Source organism: Emiliania huxleyi, assembly GCF_000372725.1.
Source record: "Emiliania huxleyi CCMP1516 unplaced genomic scaffold EMIHUscaffold_83, whole genome shotgun sequence".
In the NCBI taxonomy this organism is placed as follows: Eukaryota; Haptophyta; order Isochrysidales; family Noelaerhabdaceae; genus Emiliania; species Emiliania huxleyi.
In genome coordinates this window covers 173,449-185,025 of record NW_005195801.1, presented here as the reverse complement: position 1 = coordinate 185,025, position 11,577 = coordinate 173,449, and the positions used below count along the sequence as shown (strand labels likewise).

General features: G+C 70.4%; 2 protein-coding genes across 2 annotated transcripts in view; one reads left to right on the top strand and one right to left on the bottom strand.

Moving 5' to 3' along the window:
* The window catches only part of EMIHUDRAFT_465848 (hypothetical protein), a gene marked incomplete at its 5' end in the record, with an annotated part of 18,712 nt that extends 12,445 nt beyond the window's left edge, over nt 1–6,267 (bottom strand). Inside the window, one exon of the mRNA XM_005758913.1 lies at nt 5,827–6,267. Coding sequence (XP_005758970.1) covers nt 5,827–6,267 — 441 coding nt within the window. The remainder of the gene's footprint in view (nt 1–5,826) is intronic.
* Nucleotides 6,268–9,423: 3,156 nt separating this feature from the next.
* On the top strand, nt 9,424–10,749 carry EMIHUDRAFT_438680 (hypothetical protein; the record flags this gene model as incomplete). Its single annotated transcript, XM_005758912.1, has 4 exons — nt 9,424–9,648; nt 9,771–9,971; nt 10,032–10,316; nt 10,419–10,749. 4 exons carry the CDS (start codon nt 9,424–9,426, stop codon nt 10,554–10,556), a joined length of 849 nt encoding a protein of 282 aa, XP_005758969.1. The 3' UTR covers nt 10,557–10,749.
* Between the last annotated feature and the right edge of the window lie 828 nt (nt 10,750–11,577).

The window sequence follows — 11,577 nt, the reverse complement described above, 5'->3', positions numbered from 1 at the left end:
GCGGCGACGGCGGGGCGGAGGCGCAGCTGCAGCCGTCCGGCCGAGCTCCCGCCGCTGACGAGGGCATGCGGCCGCCCTCTCCACGCCCTGGAGGCGCCGCACGACGAGTCATCGGGGTCGCACTGGCAGCAGCAAAGCGAGGGCGGCGCCGCCGACGTGGCTGCCGATCCGAGCTGTCGGCCAGTCGCTGCGGCGACGGCGGGGCGGAGGCGCAGCTGCAGCCGTCCGGCGGAGCGCCCGCCGCTGACGAGGGCATGCGGCCGCCCTCTCCACGCCCTCGAGGCGCCGCACCGCGAGCTCACTGGCTCGGTCGCACTGGCAGCAGCAAAGCGGGGGCGGCGCCGCCGACGTGGCTGCCGATCCGAGCTGTCGGCCAGTCGCTGCGGCGACGGCGGGGCGGAGGCGCAGCTGCAGCCGTCCGGCCGAGCTCCCGCCGCTGACGAGGGCATGCGGCCGCCCTCTCCACGCCCTCGAGGCGCCGCACCGCGAGCTCACTGGCTCGGTCGCACTGGCAGCAGCAAAGCGAGGGCGGCGCCGCCGACGTGGCTGCCGATCCGAGCTGTCGGCCAGTCGCTGCGGCGACGGCGGGGCGGAGGCGCAGCTGCAGCCGTCTGGCCGAGCTCCCGCCGCTGACGAGGGCATGCGGCCGCCCTCTCCACGCCCTCGACGCGCCGCACCGCGAGTCATCGGGGTCGCGCTGGCAGCAGCAAAGCGAGGGCGGCGCCGCCGACGTGGCTGCCGATCCGAGCTGTCGGCCAGTCGCTGCGGCGACGGCGGGGCGGAGGCGCAGCTGCAGCCGTCCGGCCGAGCTCCCGCCGCTGACGAGGGCATGCGGCCGCCCTCTCCACGCCCTCGAGGCGCCGCACCGCGAGTCATCGGGGTCGCACTGGCAGCAGCAAAGCGAGGGCTGCGCCGCCGACGTGGCTGCCGATCCGAGCTGTCGGCCAGTCGCTGCGGCGACGGCGGGGCGGAGGCGCAGCTGCAGCCGTCTGGCCGAGCTCCCGCCGCTGACGAGGGCATGCGGCCGCCCTCTCCACGCCCTCGAGGCGCCGCACCGCGAGCTCACTGGCTCGGTCGCACTGGCAGCAGCAAAAAGCGGGGGCTGCGCCGCCGACGTGGCTGCCGATCCGAGCTGTCGACCAGTCGCTGCGGCGACGGCGGGGCGGAGGCGCAGCTGCAGCCGTCCGGCCGAGCTCCCGCCGCTGACGAGGGCATGCGGCCGCCCTCTCCACGCCCTCGAGGCGCCGCACCGCGGGGTCGCGCTGGCAGCAGCAAAGCGGGGGCGGCGCCGCCGACGTGGCTGCCGATCCGAGCTGTCGGCCAGTCGCTGCGGCGACGGCGGGGCGGAGGCGCAGCTGCAGCCGTCCGGCCGAGCTCCCGCCGCTGACGAGGGCATGCGGCCGCCCTCTCCACGCCCTCGAGGCGCCGCACCGCGAGCTCACTGGCTCGGTCGCACTGGCAGCAGCAAAGCGGGGGCTGCGCCGCCGACGTGGCTGCCGATCCGAGCTGTCGACCAGTCGCTGCGGCGACGGCGGGGCGGAGGCGCAGCTGCAGCCGTCCGGTCGAGCTCCCGCCGCTGACGAGGGCATGCGGCCGCCCTCTCCACGCCCTCGAGGCGCCGCACCGCGGGGTCGCGCTGGCAGCAGCAAAGCGGGGGCGGCGCCGCCGACGTGGCTGCCGATCCGAGCTGTCGGCCAGTCGCTGCGGCGACGGCGGGGCGGAGGCGCAGCTGCAGCCGTCCGGCCGAGCTCCCGCCGCTGACGAGGGCATGCGGCCGCCCTCTCCACGCCCTCGAGGCGCCGCACCGCGAGCTCACTGGCTCGGTCGCACTGGCAGCAGCAAAGCGGGGGCGGCGCCGCCGACGTGGCTGCCGATCCGAGCTGTCGGCCAGTCGCTGCGGCGACGGCGGGGCGGAGGCGCAGCTGCAGCCGTCCGGCCGAGCTCCCGCCGCTGACGAGGGCATGCGGCCGCCCTCTCCACGCCCTCGACGCGCCGCACCGCGAGCTCACTGGCTCGGTCGCACTGGCAGCAGCAAAGCGAGGGCGGCGCCGCCGACGTGGCTGCCGATCCGAGCTGTCGGCCAGTCGCTGCGGCGACGGCGGGGCGGAGGCGCAGCTGCAGCCGTCCGGCCGAGCTCCCGCCGCTGACGAGGGCATGCGGCCGCCCTCTCCACGCCCTCGAGGCGCCGCACCGCGAGCTCACTGGCTCGGTCGCACTGGCAGCAGCAAAGCGGGGGCTGCGCCGCCGACGTGGCTGCCGATCCGAGCTGTCGGCCAGTCGCTGCGGCGACGGCGGGGCGGAGGCGCAGCTGCAGCCGTCCGGCCGAGCTCCCGCCGCTGACGAGGGCATGCGGCCGCCCTCTCCACGCCCTCGACGCGCCGCACCGCGAGCTCACTGGCTCGGTCGCACTGGCAGCAGCAAAGCGAGGGCGGCGCCGCCGACGTGGCTGCCGATCCGAGCTGTCGGCCAGTCGCTGCGGCGACGGCGGGGCGGAGGCGCAGCTGCAGCCGTCCGGCCGAGCTCCCGCCGCTGACGAGGGCATGCGGCCGCCCTCTCCACGCCCTCGAGGCGCCGCACCGCGGGGTCGCGCTGGCAGCAGCAAAGCGAGGGCGGCGCCGCCGACGTGGCTGCCGATCCGAGCTGTCGGCCAGTCGCTGCGGCGACGGCGGGGCGGAGGCGCAGCTGCAGCCGTCCGGCCGAGCTCCCGCCGCTGACGAGGGCATGCGGCCGCCCTCTCCACGCCCTCGAGGCGCCGCACCGCGAGCTCACTGGCTCGGTCGCACTGGCAGCAGCAAAGCGGGGGCGGCGCCGCCGACGTGGCTGCCGATCCGAGCTGTCGGCCAGTCGCTGCGGCGACGGCGGGGCGGAGGCGCAGCTGCAGCCGTCCGGCCGAGCTCCCGCCGCTGACGAGGGCATGCGGCCGCCCTCTCCACGCCCTCGAGGCGCCGCACCGCGAGTCATCGGGGTCGCGCTGGCAGCAGCAAAGCGAGGGCGGCGCCGCCGACGTGGCTGCCGATCCGAGCTGTCGGCCAGTCGCTGCGGCGACGGCGGGGCGGAGGCGCAGCTGCAGCCGTCCGGCCGAGCTCCCGCCGCTGACGAGGGCATGCGGCCGCCCTCTCCACGCCCTCGAGGCGCCGCACCGCGAGTCATCGGGGTCGCGCTGGCAGCAGCAAAGCGAGGGCGGCGCCGCCGACGTGGCTGCCGATCCGAGCTGTCGACCAGTCGCTGCGGCGACGGCGGGGCGGAGGCGCAGCTGCAGCCGTCCGGCCGAGCTCCCGCCGCTGACGAGGGCATGCGGCCGCCCTCTCCACGCCCTCGAGGCGCCGCACCGCGAGCTCACTGGCTCGGTCGCACTGGCAGCAGCAAAGCGGGGGCTGCGCCGCCGACGTGGCTGCCGATCCGAGCTGTCGACCAGTCGCTGCGGCGACGGCGGGGCGGAGGCGCAGCTGCAGCCGTCCGGCCGAGCTCCGGCCGCTGACGAGGGCATGCGGCCGCCCTCTCCACGCCCTCGAGGCGCCGCACCGCGAGCTCACTGGCTCGGTCGCACTGGCAGCAGCAAAGCGGGGGCTGCGCCGCCGACGTGGCTGCCGATCCGAGCTGTCGACCAGTCGCTGCGGCGACGGCGGGGCGGAGGCGCAGCTGCAGCCGTCCGGTCGAGCTCCCGCCGCTGACGAGGGCATGCGGCCGCCCTCTCCACGCCCTCGAGGCGCCGCACCGCGGGGTCGCGCTGGCAGCAGCAAAGCGGGGGCGGCGCCGCCGACGTGGCTGCCGATCCGAGCTGTCGGCCAGTCGCTGCGGCGACGGCGGGGCGGAGGCGCAGCTGCAGCCGTCCGGCCGAGCTCCCGCCGCTGACGAGGGCATGCGGCCGCCCTCTCCACGCCCTCGACGCGCCGCACCGCGAGTCATCGGGGTCGCGCTGGCAGCAGCAAAGCGAGGGCGGCGCCGCCGACGTGGCTGCCGATCCGAGCTGTCGGCCAGTCGCTGCGGCGACGGCGGGGCGGAGGCGCAGCTGCAGCCGTCCGGCCGAGCTCCCGCCGCTGACGAGGGCATGCGGCCGCCCTCTCCACGCCCTCGAGGCGCCGCACCGCGAGTCATCGGGGTCGCGCTGGCAGCAGCAAAGCGAGGGCGGCGCCGCCGACGTGGCTGCCGATCCGAGCTGTCGACCAGTCGCTGCGGCGACGGCGGGGCGGAGGCGCAGCTGCAGCCGTCCGGCCGAGCTCCCGCCGCTGACGAGGGCATGCGGCCGCCCTCTCCACGCCCTCGAGGCGCCGCACCGCGAGCTCACTGGCTCGGTCGCACTGGCAGCAGCAAAGCGGGGGCTGCGCCGCCGACGTGGCTGCCGATCCGAGCTGTCGGCCAGTCGCTGCGGCGACGGCGGGGCGGAGGCGCAGCTGCAGCCGTCCGGCCGAGCTCCCGCCGCTGACGAGGGCATGCGGCCGCCCTCTCCACGCCCTCGAGGCGCCGCACCGCGGGGTCGCGCTGGCAGCAGCAAAGCGGGGGCGGCGCCGCCGACGTGGCTGCCGATCCGAGCTGTCGACCAGTCGCTGCGGCGACGGCGGGGCGGAGGCGCAGCTGCAGCCGTCCGGCCGAGCTCCCGCCGCTGACGAGGGCATGCGGCCGCCCTCTCCACGCCCTCGAGGCGCCGCACCGCGAGCTCACTGGCTCGGTCGCACTGGCAGCAGCAAAGCGGGGGCGGCGCCGCCGACGTGGCTGCCGATCCGAGCTGTCGGCCAGTCGCTGCGGCGACGGCGGGGCGGAGGCGCAGCTGCAGCCGTCCGGCCGAGCTCCCGCCGCTGACGAGGGCATGCGGCCGCCCTCTCCACGCCCTCGACGCGCCGCACCGCGAGCTCACTGGCTCGGTCGCACTGGCAGCAGCAAAGCGAGGGCGGCGCCGCCGACGTGGCTGCCGATCCGAGCTGTCGGCCAGTCGCTGCGGCGACGGCGGGGCGGAGGCGCAGCTGCAGCCGTCCGGCCGAGCTCCCGCCGCTGACGAGGGCATGCGGCCGCCCTCTCCACGCCCTCGACGCGCCGCACCGCGAGTCATCGGGGTCGCGCTGGCAGCAGCAAAGCGAGGGCGGCGCCGCCGACGTGGCTGCCGATCCGAGCTGTCGGCCAGTCGCTGCGGCGACGGCGGGGCGGAGGCGCAGCTGCAGCCGTCCGGCCGAGCTCCCGCCGCTGACGAGGGCATGCGGCCGCCCTCTCCACGCCCTCGAGGCGCCGCACCGCGAGTCATCGGGGTCGCACTGGCAGCAGCAAAGCGAGGGCGGCGCCGCCGACGTGGCTGCCGATCCGAGCTGTCGGCCAGTCGCTGCGGCGACGGCGGGGCGGAGGCGCAGCTGCAGCCGTCCGGCCGAGCTCCCGCCGCTGACGAGGGCATGCGGCCGCCCTCTCCACGCCCTCGAGGCGCCGCACCGCGAGCTCACTGGCTCGGTCGCGCTGGCAGCAGCAAAGCGGGGGCGGCGCCGCCGACGTGGCAGCCGATCCGAGCTGTCGGCCAGCCGTAATCGAGACGCAGAGCTCAGGCGCTCGTCGGCTAGGATAGCAGCGGCGCCCTGCGGTGCAGCATATCCCGCCGCCGCCGCCCCCGCATCGCCCGACGCCGGCGGTGGCTCCCGGAGTTAGAGGCGCCGTCGCCACAGAGCAAGTTCACTCGACCCGCCCTGCCATGCCGGCGCCGTCCTGAGCAGCCAGATCCGCGCGGTCCCGTAGAGGGTGCTGCGGGTCGCCTCGCCGCCCTTGAGCGAGTCGCGGATCGACCGGAGCCTTGCACCCAGCCACGTCAGCGAGGCATTGCAAGTTCCACGATGATGCCGCGGCGCCGCTCACCTCCTCGCGCGCCGAAGGTCCCTGCGGATCACTGCCGGCGACGGGCACCGTCGCCGCGACGGGCACCGTCGCCGCTGCCGCAGGCATCGCCGATTGCAGCGCCGCAGCCGCTGCCATCATCGCCGCCGCCGCCGCCGCCTCCGCCGCCGCCGCCGCCGCCGCCGTCTCCGCCGCATCCGCCTCCTCGAGGACGCGCTTGCTCTCTCGCGCGATAACAAGCGCGGCGTGCTCCGGGTGGGACCACAGGCCGAAGCGCAGGGTCGTCTTGCCGAGGCGCTTCGCGTCGCTCGCGCACGGGTGCCACAACGCGGAGTAGGTGGCGCCGCCTTCGGCCGTGCTGGCCCGCTTGATGACGCCCTTATAGCCCGACGGGTTGAGTGTTTTGTCCACCTTGACCGCGCCCTCCTTCTCCGCGGCCTCCCCGGCGTCCTCGGGGCTCATCGCCTCGACTCTAACCCGATTCTCGCTGGAGTGTATGTTCCACCAAGCCTCTGCTTCCGAAGCGTCGGCATGCTTCCTGCCCGCCCCAGCCCTCCGACCACCGCGGCTCCGCTTGCCAACCTCGGCCACATGCCTGGCGTACACGAGCGCGGCGTGCTCCGCCGTAAAAAAGCTGCCCAGACTCTTCCTCCTTTTCTTGCCGGACGTCCCATCGATCGTCCACCGGGTGTCCAAAACTTGATACGGGCGCGCGCGCGAGCTGCCCTTGGTGACGCCCGCGAAGCCGGTGGCGCTCCTGCTGCTCTTCACGAGTGCGAGCCCTTCTTTCTCCGCCAAGGCATGCGCCTGCTCAGCGGTGACGTGGACGTCGCAGCCGCAGGCGTGCATGTGCATGCACATGCACCTGCCGCGAACAACGGCTCGAGCAAGAGAACAAAAATGCGCCCGCCAGCCCTCGAGAGAGATCCCCTGTGCCCTGTGCCCAGCCCTCTCCACGCCGCGATGCGCCCCCTCCCCCTCGCCCTTGCAAAATCCTGCAAAGGTGAGAGAGAGCCCAAATCACTGAAAGTCGTGATTTCTTTTTGGTTAATAAAAATCTCTCTCTCTCTCTCAAAGGTGGGGACGTGTCTGTCCTCGACCCAGCCCTCCCTGCTTGGGATGTCCGTTTTATTTATTTATTTATTTTAGAACCTCATGTGTGTGTGTGTGTGTGTGTGTGTGTGTGTGTGTGTGTGTGTGTGTGTGTGTGTGTGTGTGTGTGTGTGTGTGTGTGTGTGTGTGTGTGTGTGTGTGTGTGTGGTAAGGTAAGGTAAGGTAAACTTCTCCACACACACGAGGTGGTGGGGCAAGGGGGGGCAACCCTCGCGTCTCCACGTCTGACGACAGGAGCCCCACGGCATTCAAAGTGCAAGGCCCAGTGCGCGTGGGTGAGCGGTGTGTGTGTGTGTGTGTGTGTGTGTGTGTGTGTGTGTGTGTGTGTGTGTGTGTGTGTGTGTGTGTGTGTGTGTGTGTGTCTCACGTCACTGCATCCTCCGCCGGTTCCTCCCGTCGCCTCTTCTTTGTTCGAATGTTTTTCAATCCATCCTTCACGAAGCCCTCCCATGTAGCTAGCGTTCTTGGCGAATGTCTCGAAATGGCCAGCAGGCGCTGTCTGCTCGCGGTCTGTGCGGGCCGCTCGTCCTCCTCGCCCTTCTTTCGTCCTCCCGTCCCTCCCCTCCACCATGGCCTTCTCGGCACTTCTTTCTCCATCCGCCTCGCCCTGCCTTTTCGCATCGTGCCGTTCGCCCTCCATTCGGTGACCTCCATGGCTGTCCGCCCCTTTTTGGGTGGCGCTCTCGATACGGTTGCGTCAACCTCGACGTCGCTGTCGCCCTCCCCGTCCCCGCCGGCGTCCGTGCCTCGGTTCGCGTCATCGGTAGCGTCTCCGTTGTTCCCTCGTGCCCCGCCGTCGCCCTCTCTGCTCGGGCCGTTAGCGATTTCGCTCCTCCTGCGTGTCGCCCCTCCGTCCCCTCCCCTTTCTTCGTCGTCATCGTCGCTGTCGCGAAAGCCCTCCGGTCCCTCGATTCCCTCGCCTATCCCCTCCGCTGCGTCGTCCCAGTTTATATCCTCATCCTCTGCGCACGTCGCGTTGGCTTCCTCTCTCCCCCTTTCCTCCCTGCCCCTCTCGCTGTCTGGTGTTAATGGACCCCCTTCCTCTCCCTCGCCACCGTCACCGTCTCCATCCCCGTCGCTACCGCCCTCCATGCCCGCCGCCCTTTGTTTCACACTCGTCTCTGCGTGTGTGTGTGTGTGTGTGTGTGTGTGTGTGTGCACGAGAACCTAACCTAAGGAGAGAGAGAAAGCGGATACAAAACAAGACAAGTGAACAAGTCGCTCTCTCTCTCTGTCACGTCTCACGAACAAGCAAACGGCGGACGGCTTCTCGCGCGCGGCCGCAGTGGAGGGCGCCCGTACCGCCTAGCTCCGCGGACGGGAGAGAGATTTTTAGCAATACCAAACAACTCTAACACTCACACGTTATTTGGGGCCTGGAGCCCTGTTCACGCGCGCGCGAGACGTGCAGACAGGGTTGCCAGGTGAGAGCGAATGGCGCGGTTCACGCCTCGCACAACAGAGAGAGAGATGCGCTCTGCATGGTGAGACATAAAAGAGAGCGAGTACTTGGGCGAGTAGGCCGTGCGGTCGACGCTGCCGCGCGCGACTTTGCGCGCGAGGCGGCGCAGCTTGAGAACGGCGGTGGGCGAGAAGCCGCCGCCGAACGTCTCGTGGAGCAGAGCAGGTTGAAGTTGTTGCGCTTGACAAAGATCGCGTCGTGGTAGAAACCGCGATGCGCCTTGACGTAGCCGTGGCCGTTCTTGTCACTTGTGGTCTAAGGGTTGGCCGGGCTGCCCGCGCGCCTTGCAGCCCAGGTTTAGCTTTAGGCGGCGGGCCTTCTCCTCGGTGTTGCCGAAGGCGTAGGAGTGGCCAACTGTTTTCACGGGCCCCTCCACCTTTCACGTGCGGATCATGTTCATGTTCATGTTCATGTAGTCCCCACAATCGCTGTCGTGGGATCGCTTGTCATGTGAGAGAGTGCGTTGTGTTCTTGTTTTGTATCCGCTTTCTCTCACATGACAAACAAGCGATCCCATATAAATAAATAAACCGGACATCCCAAGCTAGGGCTGGGTCGAGGACAGACACGTCCCCACCTTTGCAGGATTTTGCAAAAGCGAGGGGGGAGGGCGCATCGCGGCGCGGAGAGGTCTGGGCACGGGCACAGGGGATCTCTCTCGCATAGGATACGCACTCGGCGGCACGAGGGCAAGGCTGGGCGTCCTATTTGTGCTCCCTCCGTAAGCGATCCCACCACAGCGACTGTGGCGGCTCGAATTTTCTTTTTCCCGGAGTGGGAGTGGTGTGACTGCTCCTGTGGTGCGGGCGACGGCTTCTGAGGAAGCTGTCGCCCGCGCCTCGCCTGTCGCGTGAATCGTGTCGTGCGCGTCTAAAATTCTTTTCCCTCGCAGGAGTCGCTTAGGCGGCTCCCGTGGTGTACCTGTGTTAGTGCCAGTGCGAGCCAGTCCCGTGCCCAGTCCTGTGCCCAGTGTCGTGCGAGGGAGTTTTGTTGTAAAATTCTTTTTCCCGCAGCTGCAGCTTTTGATTGAGCAGGTCCACACGATGCTGGGCGACATCACAAACTCCAACGAACCGCGCGTCAACCGCGGCCTCAAGCTGGTGGTCGCCTTTCGGCGCTGCGCCAAGAAGTTCGTGGGCGCGAACCACCCCGCGCCCGGCGTGGCCGGCCAGCACGGCCCCGACCTCCTCGGCGGGAACCCGCCTCCGAGTGGCATGCCGGAGCCCCTCAAGCCGGACCCGGCCCAGTCGCCACCGGCCGCCAAGGTGGTGCGCGCACCGCCCGCCAGCCCCGCACCGCGCCCGCGCACCGCGCACCCGCACCGCGCACCCGCACCGCGCACCGCCCGCCTGCCGCTCCGCTGACGGCACCGCCTGAATCGCGCTCGCAGGCGCCGCCGTCGCCGATGGAGAAGACGATCGCTCCGATCCAGGTCTCCGCGCTCGAGAGGGTCGAGACGGCCACGCGTAAGCTCGCAAAGGAGTCGCACGTCGTGGCGCTCTACGCACGCCTGAAGCAGGCGGGCGTGGGCGACGAGCTCCTGAAGCTCTGCTGGCAGCACGTCGCCACCAAGGGCGTGACCGGCATCATGGTGCGACCACCCACCGCCCCTTGCCCGGCTACTCCCAGCCAACCGCGCCCGTTCACGCAGGAGCTCATCGCGGTGATCCACCTCGGCAAGTCGGAGGGCAAGAAGATGAAGGCCGACGCGCAACAGCACGAGCGCAACATGAGCCCGCTCGAGGCGCGCGCCGAGGAGGCCAAGGCACGCGGCGACACGCACGAGGAGATCCGCCTCGCGCACGAGCTCAAGGCGGCCTTCAAGATCTACCACGACAAGCGCGTCGGCTACCTCAAGCTCGCCACGCTCCTCGTCGCCGCCAAGTCGGCCATCCTCGGCGAGAACAAGGCCATCGAGATCCGCAACGAGCACAAGGCGCGCCCGCCCAGCGGACCACCCCCCCCACCCCGCGAGCGCGCCCGCCCCCGCTTGGGGAGACCCCCAGCCAGCTCTCACCGCACCACACGCCTGCGTCAGGTGGCCGACCGCGCGGCCGAGAAGCTCCTCCGCGCGAAGGAGGACGACGTCAAGGAGCTGCACTGCCTGCTCAAGGCCGCCAAGGCGGAGGGTGAGATGTCGTGGCTGGCGGCCGCGGCGGCCGTGCAGGGCGCGTGAAGGCGCAACGCTCGCCGCTCGCCGGCCTGGCCGGCTTGCCCCCCTCGCGTTGCAGCCACAGGCGTCGCGCCTAGCTCTCGCCTCTCGGCGCGCTGGTGCTCTCGCCTCGTCGCTCGCTCGCACACACGTCTCCACGTTGTCGTTGAGGTTGTGTCCACGTAGATGTTTGCGGTATACACTATGCTCAGAGCCTGTTTCAAAGCCGACCACCGAAACGGCCTCCACCCTGCATCCTACAGTGTGGGGGTGTTCCTGGCGAGTGTTGTTGTGATGAGTAGAATTAGATAAATAAATAAATAAAAACGGACACCTCTCTACTGTGAGATGGGTAAAAAGGAACAGGCCCCCGCCCTTGCGATCTTTGTGCAGGGTTCTTTGTGGGTGTGGTCGGCGACTAGCCGGGGTCGTCCTCCCGGTGGGGGACTAGCAGACTGGCTAGTTCCAATTCACTCTGACACGCTAATCTTGAAAACGCGTCCAACGGAGCTCCGTGTTGCTCCCAGCGCCCTCCCCCGAGCTTCCTGCGGCCATGGCCGGTGCTACTAGTATGGGGGGCTACCTGGCTACCGCGAGAGCGACCCAACTCGTCGACATCGTCCGATGATGGTGCCTCAAAGTCAGCCTTCGGAGGCTATCGTGGGGTCGAGCCGGCAGTAGCCGCGACATGTGGTTCCACCACCCCTCGTAGGCTTTGCCTCTGCTCGCCACCGTTCCCATGCTGCCTAATGGGATGGAAAGGGAGGCTGGGCGAGCGTATAGAAGCGTGCTCGACCTTGTCGTGGCAGCCTGCACGGCAGCGCTGGTAGGCGCGATGAGCGTCGTGCCACTTGACCCAAGACGGGTCGCAGGCGTCGTACCGAGCGCGTCGAGACCGTGTCCTGATGTGATCTGCACGGGTGAGTCACGTCGGCGTCAAAGGAGCGACGTGCGACCTGTCAGAGCTTGAATCTCCGATCTCAGCGGCGTCGAGTCATCTCCGGCGCGCGACAAAGGTACATCCACAGGACGCGCAGAGGCAGCT